This window comes from Trichosurus vulpecula, chromosome 7 (assembly GCF_011100635.1).
Source record: "Trichosurus vulpecula isolate mTriVul1 chromosome 7, mTriVul1.pri, whole genome shotgun sequence".
Classification (NCBI taxonomy): domain Eukaryota; kingdom Metazoa; phylum Chordata; class Mammalia; order Diprotodontia; family Phalangeridae; genus Trichosurus; species Trichosurus vulpecula.
Window position 1 is genome coordinate 262,618,001 of NC_050579.1, and position 13,075 is coordinate 262,631,075.

Sequence of the window (13,075 nt, forward strand, 5' to 3'; positions counted from 1 at the left end):
CCTGCCTCAATCTTAAATATTGGCTGTGGTGTCTGGCCAAGATTTCCCCTATTGAAGGAAGAAAGGTGGGGCTGCCTGGCAATTGGAGATGAGGGTAGTGGGGGGCATACCACAACTATTCTATCTCACCTTCCCACCACCATTTTGTGCTACCACGGAACCATCATCTCAATCACAAAATTGTTTTATTGGTCCCACCAAATCTCCCTTTATCTACCTGCACCTCCAAGGCCACATCTCTCAACTCTTTCTAAAAGGTTATCCAAATTTCTGCCTTACTCATAAAATTATGAATTAGGCAGTTACAAACTTATCCTTGCCAGCATCTTGATGTAGAAGATCCATATATCCTGGGGGAGGAGGGGAATGGCTGTGAGGAAAAGAAGGGAACATTGGCCCCAACTAGCGGGAAACCCTTGATTTCCCCCATGATTAAAATAACCCCCATTTTGAGTGTAGGGAATCTCTTCCTCTCTCAGGAGGCAAAAGTAAACTAGAAGAAGGGGCTTAAGGTGTTCAGTAAAGCTATTGGGAATGTACCACTCAGGGCAACTTGGAGAAGTTAGGTGTCAAAGAGAGTATGTCAGGGTGGGGAAGGGGAATGGGGGGGGGTCTCATGATCCTACCATATAAGGACTTGATTTAGCCAAAGAAGAGAAGACAGAGCAATGATTGCCTTCTTTAGCCTCAGGATAGTAGATTTACAAGGGATCTCGAAGGCCATCTTCAAGTGATTTATTTGCTCAAGGTCACAAAGTGGTAAAAGTAGAATTCAAACCCTGGTCCTCAGACTCCCAATTCAGTATTCTTTCCAAATTATTCTGCTTGGTCTTGGAGAGTAGAACTAGGAACAAAGAATGGTAGCCCCAAAAGAGGCAAATTGTACCTGATATAAGGAAAATATTCCTAACAACTCAAGGTCTCCAAGAGGGCTGGTTATGAGAGATAGTGGTTTCCTCCTTCACTGGAGGTCTTCAAGCAAAGGCTGGATGGCCTCTCTTCAGGCATCAGTCAAACAAAAAACATTTATTAAATGCCTACTATATGCTAGGCACTACTCTTAGTGATGCTACAGAGAAGTTTTTTTGTTCAAGACTATTACAATAGTCTTCTGGTTGGTCTCCACCTTAAGGCTCTCTCTACTCCAAACCACCCTCCTGTCAACTGTCAAAATGACCAACTTAAAGCACAGGTTCAACTATGTCACTCCTCTGCTCAATAAACTCCAGTGGCTCCCTATCACCCTCAGAATCAAATTCAAAATCCTCTGGCGAAGCCCTTCACAACCTAGCCTTCTACCTTTCAATCTTCTTCTACCTTACCCCAAGTGACACTGGCCTCTTTGCTCCTCTTTCTTGCACAAAGCACTTCATTTCCCTGCTCGGTGCATGTTCACAGGCCATTCCCCATGCCTGCAAGACTCTCCCTCCTCACTGCCACTTCCTGGCTTCCCTGAAGTCTCAGGTATCCCACTTTCGACAAGAAGCCTTTACTTATCCCCGATTAATACTAGTGCCTTTCCTCTGTTGGTTATCTCAAACTTAACCTGTATGTAGTTTGCGTATGTCGTTTTTATATTGTTCCCCCTAATGCTTACCACAATGTCTAGCATATAGTAGGTACTTAACAAATGCTTGTGGCCCCTGATGACTGAGGTAAAGGTTGGACTAGATGTCCTCTGAATTCCCTTCTAACTCTGGGAGTCTATGATTAAGTGAAGTCATTGTGGCTTTCCCTATTCCTTTCTGCTGCCAGGCCCTCTGTTGCATAATGAATAGCCAAGAAGGCAGGCCTTTTCCATGGCCCAAAAGATCAGATGATCTTGGAGTACACGAAACACTTCCCTCTAGGGTAGCATTCTTCCCAAAACAGGACAATCTCAGGGTCAGTTTTCCAGTTCTACTTCCTCCTAGAACCCAAGTGTCCAATAATCTTGGAAACTCAAGCATTTAGTCCTTTGACTGTTTCCCTGTATAGCCCAAGCCACTACACCACCAGCCTCAACCCAAACTCCTCCGCACCTTTCTCCATTCCCATCCCTGTATGATAACAGCTCCTTAGTCCAGCAATTCCTGTTCCCCTCACAGGCAGGGGAAGTAGCTCTGGGGCTCAGCAGTTACATGGTAAAGATTGGGAGTGAGGGGCATGGGACTTAGCATCTAATTGTAAATGGGAACAAGATGGGTAGGGGGATGTTAGGAGCACATGCTGACAGGTCACGATTGTGGAGAATCTCAGCAGTCGGTGGTGACAGTGGCCGAGAGCTCCTGGATTCGCCAAGCACTACAGGTCTTGCACAGGATATGACCATCCAAGGGGTAGCAGCCCTGACATTCTCCCTCTGATGATAGCAACAGTCCACATTCCTGGAGGGCATGAGGGAAGAGAAAGGGAGGAAGAAAGGACAGGAAGACAAGGCCTTGCCATCAGTTCTCTGCTTCCCCTGCTCCCAGGACCCCCACACTGCCTCCAGCTATTTCCTCTACTTCCTTCCCTAAACTCACCACCCTCCACCTCTCCCCCAACCCCTAACCCTCCAGCCCAGACTAGGCCCCCTGACCTCGCATTTGTAGCAACCAATGTGGAAGCTTCGATCAAGGGCAACAATCCTCACAGTCTCCTCCTGCCCAGGTTCAGGCATGATGGCACCACCACACACAGAGCATCGAGGAGCAAATTTCCTGAGAGGAGAGTGGAGAAGGGTGTTGAGACAGGGGAGAAGAAGATAAAAGAGACACAGGGAAGTAGAGCAGAGGATGGAGGGGGTAAATCCCAGGAAAACAGCATGGGTCTGGGAGAAACAGAAGAAAGATGAGCCCAGCGGCAGAGTGGTACACAAGCTGACTTAAAGTCAACTGACCTGGGTTCAAAACCGAGTTCTCCCACTTTCTTGTCTGTGGTATTAGCCACATCACCCTACCTCTATGGGCTTCAGTCTGCCCATTTGTAAAAATGAAGGATTAAACCAGGTGGCCTCAAGTTTCTTCTGACACTATATGATTTCTATGATCCACATGAATAGGGCAAAGATTTGGGGGAACTGACATAGGTATGGGAATGGAGTTGTTGAGACCATAGAGAAGGAAAGGCTGAGGTGGGGGGGACCATCAGGACCTGTGGAAGTCTTCAATACAGTGGATCTGGCTGGTGGCATCCACTGTGAAAGGAATGCCATCAAGGCCTTGGTGACACACAACACAAGTAAAGCAGCCAGGGTGATAAGCCTTCCCCATGGCACGCAGAATCCGGTCCAAGATAGGCTGAGAGCACATGGAGCACTTCTCCAGGGTAGCCTGTTGAGGAAGCCCCACAGTCAACTTTCCAGTCAAACTCCCTGCCAGAACCCAAGCATCTGGACTCCCAGCCTCCCATCACCTTGGCACTCAACCAAGTCTCAAACCCTCTAAGGAAAACCTGAAGATATGTACCTGAAAAAGACCACACTCAGACCTAGCTCCCCCCACAGACTAAGTTATCTACTTCCCTAGCTTGGCAATTCTTTCTGATCCCAAATCTTCCTTCATTCTAAACCCTGGCTTCCTGTCACTTACCACATAGCAGCCTTCACAATATGCCTTCCTTTCCACCGCATAGAAGTGCTGGCCCCGGAGCTGAGCCCGGCACGTGGAGCAGACAAAGCAGCCAACATGGAAGACGCGGTCGAGGGCAAGAACTCCAGCACCATCCCCTACCACATCCTCCCCACAGCCCCCGCATCGGCCTAAGGAGCAAGGCGGGGGTGTGGAGGGGGCCGAGGGAAGGGAGAAGAGAGGGGCAGTTTTAGTCTACAGAGTACCAGAACATCCCTGCACGCCCCTCAAAAAATGCAGATGTTCAGACCCCTGGCTCACCGAAGTATTCCCCACTGGGTGGATGGTTCATGTCATGTACCAGCTTCTTGGTTAGTCTCTCCAGTTCTTCCTCAGGGGGGGCCCTGCTGGGGGCAGGCTGGGGCATGGGAAGAGGGAACAAGAATGAGAATCAGTCCCCTCTGTCCCTTGTCCCGCCCCCAAATCCCCAAGAAGAAGGAGCCGTGCGTTGCAGAGAACCACATAATAATAAGTAACAGTTCACGTAAGAGCACTTTTGAATTTCCTAAAGTGGACAAGGCAAGTATGATCATCTTCACGGTAAAGATGAGGAAGCTGGAGCGAAGTGATTTGCGTAATGACTTATTAAGTGTTAAGAGTTGGAGCTCACACTTGGGTCCTTTAGCCCCAAACCTGGTGTTCTTCCAGGAGAACCCATTGCAGGGTCTCTCTCATGTTCTAACACAATAGCTAAGGAAAGGGGAAGAACCCAGGCAACCTTGAGTCCTCGAGCGGCCTCGTGCCTCTCTCCCAGCCACCCACCCTTCCTTAAAGGGTTTTTGCCACCCCTGCTCTAGAATCACTCCCACCCATTTCCCATCAATGACCTAAGCATTACAGTCTCCCTGGCTCACCTTGGGCATATATCCTCCTCCTCCTGTTCTTCTTCCTCCTCTTGGGCCAGAGGCTCCAGCACTCTCCTCTTTGGCCCTGAGCTCTCTATGCCCCTCATAGGAACCTCCCCAAGACTCAGCCCAATTAGTGGAAGGAGGGTAAGGAGCCGGGGGTGGGCTAGAGGCCTGAGGGACACCCCGCCAGGACTGACCATACCCCCTCACAGGCTGAGCCACCTTCACCTGGACCGGGAAGGCAGGGCCAACTGGAGTGCTGGCTGTGGTATAGGAGGCAGGGGTAGGGCCCCCATAAGATGGGGCTGAGACTCTTGGTGGAGTGCTCCCTCCTCCACCTGGTTTCAGGAGGCCCATGCGGTAGGGAGGGGGCCGAAGGGGCTCACAGGCCTAAAAAGAAATAAAGATAGCATGGGATGAGTGGGATCTACCTTGTCAACCTGCACTTCTTCCATGCTCATATATTATGACACCACCGAAGAGCCCTGGACTGGAAAGGGTTAGGGGACTTGGCATCTTGTAGAAGTTATGGGGGGAAAGATCTTTCTGTTCTCCAGGGGTATGTTATTGGAGAAGCAAAGGATGAGTATTCTAGGAGGGAGTCACCTGTCTGTCTGGACGACATGGCACATGGCCCCTGCTACTATCCAGGTCAGCCAACATGCTGGTCAGTGAATCTATTTCTGCATCCAGACTTCCCAGGTGTAAGGCTGCCCTGTCCGGCCGAAGCCCCTGAGGTCAAGAAGAAATGAGGCAAAGGAGTAAGGAAATTTCTGCACCCTTTTCCTGGGAGCCCAAACATCAAGCCCCCATCTCGAAATCCCTCTACGTCCCACCTGTATGCTCTGGGAGGGTCTCCCCAACACTGGTGCCAGTTCTTCTTGTCGGCCGGTGCCCTGATAATTTGGCTCTGCTGGGAAATGGTAGGAACTGACTAAACATGAAGTGGGGTTAGGGCGCTGGTTAGAGGAAGGAGGAGGAAAGGGGAAGAGAAAAGCAGGGTTCCAGGAACAAGGGAAGGAGTGGTGCGGGACCGATTCATCGCTCCCCGAGGCTTCCTGTCTCTGCACAGCCCAGGTGTCAGGAGAAAGCCAGACCTGCGCTGCGGGTGGGGTGGGGGTGGGGCACTAGGGTCTCCAGCACGGGGGAAGGAATAGCTAGGAGAGTAGGGAGCCGGGGACCCAGACGGGAAGTGAGGGCTGAAGGGGCGTTCGTTAGACATCCTCCACTCCCCGGGTCCTAGGCTGGACAAGCTCGTTACCTGCTCCGTGGACTGAGGGGCCAGGAGCGCCCCTCAGGACAGCCCTTCCCTGGGGGAGCCTGGTCTGCTCCGGCTGTTTCGGGGGGAGCCAGGTGGGACCAGACATGGCAGGGAAGGAGATCCTCGCCACGAGTGGAGGAGCGGGTGGGAACTCGGCAGTCGCGTTCCTCCAGAGCCCACGGAGGTGGCCTCCTTCTCCTCTGTAATCCACCCCGATTCCGGCTCCGGCTCCGGCTCCGGCTCCGGCTCCGGCTCCGGCTCCGGCTCAGAGAGAGAAGAAACTTTTTCTGCCTTCTCTTTTTTCTTCATCAATTTTGGGGAGAGCCACGCCCCCAGTGACATCACCGCATTCCTAAGTGATGAGGATCACGTGGTGGCCCAAGACTCCGGGCTTTCCACGCCTCTCCCCCTCTCCCCAGCCCCCGGCCCCTCACCGACTTCCCCACCATTTCCTTCTATCCTGACCCCTCCTCTAGCTCGACTTTGTCCCGGCTTACGGGGAGCTGGGGATGGAGGCTGGCGGAAGGGGAAGAGGCATCTAGGTAGGGGGCTGAGGTCCTGCGGAGCCGGGGGCTGAATTTGAAGAAGAAAGGAAGACCGAGAAAGAAAGGCGTCGGACGGCTTGGAAGGCTCAGTAACCCCACACCTTTTTCTTTGGATTCACCAACACAAGTGGCCCCCGTCCCCAGCTCTGGTCTACCTTGCATGTCACAGAGCCCGCCACGCTTCACCCTTCCATTCCCTTGCTTCCCCAGGCCAAGTGAAAAAGGAGTAGCAGCAGCACCCCAGCCCACTCCACTTTCTGCTTCCTTTCTTTAAAAAAATACATATATAGATGCATATACACACACACACATATGCGCATATATATGTAAGCCTACATGCATTTGTAATCTGCCCTTCCCATTCCTTCCCTACTAAACAAAAAAAAAAATAAAATAAAACTGTCTCCATACACATACAAAGCAAATTCCCAGATTGGCCATTCCTGAAAATGTTTGTTTCTGCTTTTTAAAGTCCGCTGGTTCACCGGTCTTTGGGTTTTTCATAAACTACGCTACTGTGTTTATTTTCTCCTGTGTGTTGCGTACCTAATCTGTTCGCCACTGTTTGATCTCTCCCATTTTAAAGCATGACTGAATTATTTTATCGATCACTGCTTTGTAGTGCAGTTTGAGATTCAGCAGGAGGTGAACCAGAGTGTTTAATCTTTGGGTCTTCTCTTTATATCGTCAGCATTGTATAAATTGCTCTTCCAGTTGCGCTCACCTCACTCTGCATGTGTTCCTAGAGGTCATCCCAGGTTTCCACTGAAAATTGTCAAATTCATCATTTCTTATGGAACAATAATATTCTGTTACAGTCAAATACCATAATTTATTTTCCCCATAGGAGAAAAACCTCTTAGTTTCCAATTTTTGGCTACCACAAAAAGATCCACTCCAAATATTCGCGTCCCTTTCCTCTTTCTGACCTATTTAAGATATAGGCCTAGTGGTAGTATAGCTCCAGGCATGCACCCCTTTTGTAACTTTTTGGGCATCATTCTGATGGGATATAGCCTCTGGGAGCCCCCTTGAACTCTCCTAGAATCTTCCCACTTGATCTGGCGTTCGCCTGAGGCTATAAAGCCTTTCATTAACAGTAGGCCCAAATCTCTGTTACCCCTAACCTAGCCTCAAAAATCCCATTCTCTTGGTTTCTGGAGTCTGACCTCTAGTCACCTCAGTCCCATCAAGATCCTCCTGAAAATCCTCCTCAGGATCCTCCCTGGACCCCTCCTCCTGTCACCCCAGACTACTTGACCACCTTAGATCCCTCCCACAGCCTTTCTGTATATAAGATCCATCTTGTTTTCATTAAGGTGCTCAGATTCAATCTGGCCTGCTTGTCTCAAATGCTCAGATTCCTTAAGAGACTACCCAATAGGGTGGATCTTTAACAAACTTTGTTTTTCTTTGGCTGAAAGAAGGCTTGAGTTGTTTTCATTCAGGCAGGGCCCCCGTTTCGCTATGTTGGGGTCCCAGCACCCCTAAACCTCAACATTTTGGTTCTTTGACTGGGAACTGAACCCAGGGGGCTTCTGTGAGAGCACCAAATCCTAACCACTAGACCTGGCTGGACCGATTCACAGCTCTGTTTAAGTATAAACTAGTGCTTGTTTCCCTACAATTCCCCTCCCTAGTCTTTGTGATTTTCCTCTTTTGTCATATGTGCTAGCCTGATGGGTGGGGCTGCTTTAATTTGCACTTCTTTAATTATTAGTGATTTAGAGCATTTGTTAAATGGTTATTCATAGTTTGGATTTCTCCTACCCCAAAAACTTGTTCTTATCTTTTGACTATCAATAGGGAAATGGCTCTTATAAATTTGAATCAATTCCTTAATTATCCTGGATATGAGATCTTTATCAGAGAAATTTGCTGCAAAGATATTTTTCCTATTTACCCAATTCCCTTTTAATTTTAACCACATTATATTTGTGCAAAAACTTTTAAAATTTCAAATAATCAAAATTGTCCATTTTATCTTATGTGATCATTAAGATTTAAACCTTCCCCATCCATTGATATGAAAGATACTTTCTTACTCAATCCTCTAATTTGTTTACCTTTTATAGCTAGGTCTTGTATCCATTCAGTGCTTATCTTGATATATATTGTAAAGTATTGGTCCAAACCTAATTTCTGCCAGACTGTTGCCCAGTTTTCCTAGTAGTTTGTGGTAACTACAGTCTTTGGGTTTTTCATAAACTATTCTACCATTTGTTTGCTTCTGTATATTGTGTACCTAATCAGTTCAACTGACGGGTCTCTTTTTTAACCATGACCAGATTATTTTAAAGATTACTGCTTTGTAGTAAAGTTTGAGATTTGGTACTGATAGATCCCCTTCCTTCACGCTTTTTTCATTATTACCTTTAAGATTCTTGACTATTTGTTCTTACATATGGATTTCTTTTTAAAATTTTTTTCCCTATCTCTATAAAATGATCCTTTGGTAGTATGACTGGTAGTATGACAGCACTGAATAAGTAGATTAATTTAGGTAATATTGTCATTTTTCTTATACTGGTGTGTGGGACTTCACCCAGCTTCACCCAAAATTAAACTTAGAGGCTTCTCAATGTAAAAAGTAGAAAAAAATTTTACTATGATCCCCAGGAAAGGCTGGTCTCCGCACAGATAGGCAATCTGTAGGGAGAGGCGGCACCCAGAGGGCAGAACCCAGCTATATACCCTAACGTAAACAACTCCCACCCACCACTGACCTTTACTCTCATTGGTGGAGTTCAGGCTTACAATCTAAACTCGGAAATCTACCCCAGGTACAAGAAACAAGGAAACGCTAATTTAGCCAATGCCAGCTCTTAAAAACACTTTTATCTTTATTTGGCGAGGCTCCTGCTGAGGGGGGTCAGGCTGCTCTAAGTCTGGGACTCCCACAGGTCAGGTGGTTCCCAGCAACTTGAAACCTAGGCCTAGCCGTCAACCAGAAGCTCGGAGCCATGCTGAAAAGTCCTTACTTTTATTTATCCCACTCAATTTACAGAAAGGCTGAGATTTAGATTTTATGAGATGTCTTCACCATCCCACTCACTGGCTAGACCTACCCACCAGCAATGAATGTTTCTTCAGTTAGATCTTTATTTCTGTTATAGTCGAATTCAGGTTCATCTTGGTAGATACACTCCCAAATATTTTATAGCTTTTGTAGTTATTTTCAATGAAATTTTTCTTTCAAGAACTTTCTGTTGTGTTTTGTTGATAACATATCAGTAGTGATGATTTACATAGATTTATTTTATATCCTTCAACTGCTGAATTGTTTCAATGAGCTTAAATTGGTTTACTCTTTAGGGTACTCTAAGTAAATCATCATATTATTAGCAAGAAAGCAATTTTGTTTCCTCTGCCTATGCTCATTCTCTCAGTTTCTCTTTCTGATCTTATTGGTACAGCTAGCATTTCTAGGACTATATTAAATAGTGGTGGTGATAATGAGCATCCTTACTCCATCTTATTGGAAAGGCCTCTTTGTTCTTTACTTACAATGTTTGCTTTTAGATTTAGGTAGCTATTATTTACTCCATTAAAGAAAGACCCTTTTTTCCCCTATGCTTCCTAGAGTTTTTTATAGAAATTGGTGCTGGATTTTGACAAAAGCCTTTTCACCATCTGTTGATAGAATCATATAGTTTTTATTATTTATATTATTACCATAATTAATATTATTTTATTCTTTCTTATATGAAACAAATACTGCATCTCTCATTTAAAGCCAGTTTTTTCATATGATATAATCTTTCTTATATGCCATTGTAATCTACTTTGTGCAACTTTAACATTTTGCCTCAATGTTCGTTAGGAATAGTGACCTATAATTTTCTTTCTTTACTTCATTTCTCCCTGGTTTGGGTGTCAAAACCATATTTGTATCGTAGAAAGATATCGGAAGGATTCGTTTTTATTATTTTTATTATTATTATTGCATAAAGTTTTTGTAATGAAGAATTAATTGTTCTCTGAATGTTTGATAGAAGTACTTATAAATCCATCTGGTTCTGTAGTTTTCCCCTACCCCACCTAGAAGCTTTATCAATTTTTTTAGTATATAATTGGGAAAATAGTTTCTAGTAATTTCTTAAGTTTTTCAATTGCTGAGTTCTTTTCCTTTTTTGAGTTGAACAATTTGGCTTTCTCTCTTTTAAAAAATCTTAATTGCTAACTATTTTATTAATTTTTTTCTTGAAAAACTCTGTTGTTAATTTAATGCTCTATTTGCTTTCGTTTTTATTAATCTTTTTTTTTAATTTTCAGAATTTCTATTTTGTTGCTTTGTTGGGGGGGTTTTATTTTGCTGTTAAAGTTTTTTTAGTTGTATACTCAAGTCATTGATTTGTTCTTTCTCATTTTTATCAGTGGAAGTGTTTAGCAATATATATTTTCCCCTAAGAACTGTTTTAGCTGCATCCCATAAGTTTTGATATGTTGTCACATTATTGTCATTTCCTTTTGTGAGATTTTCTGTTGTTCCTATAATTTGTTCACTGGCCCACAAGTTCTGTAATGTAATGTTATTTAGTCTCTAATTTTTAATTATTCCAAAGGCCCCTTATTGACTGTAATTTTATTACATTGTGATTAGTAAATTTATTATTATTGCTTTTCCATATTTTTTGGAGCAGTCATAATGCCCCAATACATTGCCAATTTTTATAAAGTTGCATTGTATAGCTAAGCAGTATATAATTCTTTTCTATTTCCATCTCACTGGCTATCATTTCTATCATCTCTTAATTTTTCTAAAGTTTTAGTTAGCTTTTTAAGAAATCTTTTGGTCCAATTTATCTAAATCTAAAAGGGGCATATTAAGGTTCCCCACTGTTAAAAGCTTTTTTCTCTCTTTCAATTAGATTAACTTTTCCTTTCAATATTCCTTATCTAATTGTATAGATACACAATTTCCCTGCTTATCTTTTTATCTTGTCTATATTTACTAGAGCCTTATCTGAAATTATAATCACTACCCCTGCTTTTTACAATTCAGCTGAAGCATAATGAATTTTGCTCTAGTACCTCATTTTAACCCATGAATCTTCATGTTTTAATTGTTTCTTCTAAACATATCAAATTGTTTTCTAATGCATTTCTATTTTCTTCCATTTTGTGGGTGAATTCATCCCATTCACATTCAGAGTTATAATCATTGTGTACTTCTCTCCATCCTATTGTCTCTTTGCTCCCATTCCCCTCTTTATAAGTAGGTAAAAGAGAGTTGCCTGACACGTGGTCTACAAATACCGGAATAGGTATTGCCTCAGACAAACTGAGACCCGGGAAAGACCTTACCTTAAAAAGGCCAACGTCTCCCACTGCATCTGGGGCCACTGCCAGTTGTCCTGACCTATGTCTTGCCTCTGGACTCTGAATGAAATGACTCTGGAGGAGAGAGCAAGGCTGATGACTTTGCACAGCTCTGTCTCACTTAAATCCAATTAACTTGCAAGTCAAGACATCACCCTCCTGATATCATTGGTCCTCTCTGAGAACCAAGGGTGAACAAGAACAAACAATACCATTTCCTGTCTTTTCTTCCCAACCTCCTCCCAATCCCAAATTCTCATTCTTTATTCCTTTCTTTTTAATCTCCTTTCTCCAACGTTCAAATATGCTTTGCTTGTGACCATTCCATTTCATACTGTGGCCCCCTTCTTGGACTCTACCCTCCCCAACCCCTTTCACCGTTTCATACTCTTTCCCTTTTGAATTTATTGTATTACTATGCCAAAATATCCACGTAGGTATGTGCAATTGTGTTGAATCTTCCTTTGTTCGGCTCATGGAATGCCTATTTCCTCCCGCCAATTCTTCCATGATTACTCTTCGCTATATCCTATGTTACTCTATCATATGATATCATTTCCCTCCTTTTTGCACCTTTCTTCTCCAGTACAGCCTGTCCACAAAAAAGAACCAAATCACCCACCAGCCCTTTGCTATGTTTACCTTTCTCCATGACCTTAAAAGATATTAGGGTTCTGAGACAAAACTTGTTTCTTATCCCACTATTAATATGCAAACAATTCAACCTCACATATCCCCTTCCAACTAAATAAATCTACGTGAGTTGGCTCTTCCAATTCCATTTCAAAATGTCTAATCAGGTCTGGCTTTTTCATCAGGAATTTTTGGAAATTCTGTATTCCATTAAAGGTCCACTCCCCCTTTCCTTTCCTCCACCCCAGGCAGGATTATACTTAGTTTTTGTCGGATAAGTTATTCTGGGTTTAAGCCTTTATTTTTTGCCTTTTGGAATATCCTATTCCAGCTTCTTTACGGCGGCAGCTGCCAAGACTTGTGTGATTCTTACCATGACTCCTTTGTACCTGAACTCTTTTGGGTCACTATTTTTTTCCCTTTGAACCGCAAGCTCTGGATTTGGGCTATGATCTTCCTGGGAATTTTTATTCTGGGGTGTCTTTCAGGAGGTGACCGGCGGATTCTCTTTGCCCCTTGTTCTGAGAGTTCTAGGCAGTTTTCGTTTTTCATTTCTTGAAACAGAATATTCAGACTTTTTTGTTTGTAATGAATTTCAGACAGCCTGAGAATTTTTAAATTGTTTCTCCTTGAACTATTTTCCAAGACAGTTTCTTACATATTTCGTGGATTTTGTTTTTTTCCTTTTTAATCATGTTTTAATGTTTCTGTCTTGAGTCATTGTTTTCTAATCAGCCTAATGTTATTTTTAAATTTTTGAACGAGGCTTCCCACTGTTTGTTCTAAGGTATCCGTTCTCCTTGCCATTCTTTGTTCCCTAGCTATTCCATTTTTTAATCTTTATCTCCCCTCCCCCCACCTCTTTTAATTTCTCCT

At 44.1% G+C, this 13,075-nt stretch overlaps 1 protein-coding gene across 2 annotated transcripts; it reads right to left on the bottom strand.

The window, feature by feature from the left end:
- Nucleotides 1–714: 714 nt before the first annotated feature.
- TRIP6 (thyroid hormone receptor interactor 6) lies at nucleotides 715–6,039 on the bottom strand. Of its 2 annotated transcripts, none has more exons than XM_036767881.1 (9): nucleotides 5,700–6,039; nucleotides 5,275–5,351; nucleotides 5,045–5,170; nucleotides 4,445–4,828; nucleotides 3,852–3,948; nucleotides 3,552–3,721; nucleotides 3,115–3,293; nucleotides 2,561–2,681; nucleotides 715–2,366 (listed from the first exon to the last, which is right to left on the bottom strand). In XM_036767881.1, exons 1-9 carry the CDS (start codon nucleotides 5,803–5,805, stop codon nucleotides 2,235–2,237), a joined length of 1,392 nt encoding a protein of 463 aa, XP_036623776.1. In that variant the 5' UTR covers nucleotides 5,806–6,039; the 3' UTR covers nucleotides 715–2,234. The 2 variants fall into 2 exon arrangements, with proteins under 2 accessions (XP_036623776.1, XP_036623777.1); XM_036767882.1 differs by having other exon boundaries at nucleotides 1,013–2,366; nucleotides 5,275–5,348; nucleotides 5,700–5,866.
- Nucleotides 6,040–13,075: the final 7,036 nt, after the last annotated feature.

Coding starts and splice junctions, on each gene's coding strand:
- TRIP6 (XM_036767881.1), bottom strand. CDS start 5,805: ATGTCTGGTCCCACCTGGCTCCCCCCGAAACAGCCGGAGCAGACCAGG. Junction 3,294..3,551: donor ATTGTGAAGGCTGCTATGTG/GTAAGTGACAGG, acceptor CTTCCTCAACAG/GCTACCCTGGAGAAGTGCTC. Junction 2,682..3,114: donor TGTATTGAAGACTTCCACAG/GTCCTGATGGTC, acceptor CTCTCCTCTCAG/GAAATTTGCTCCTCGATGCT.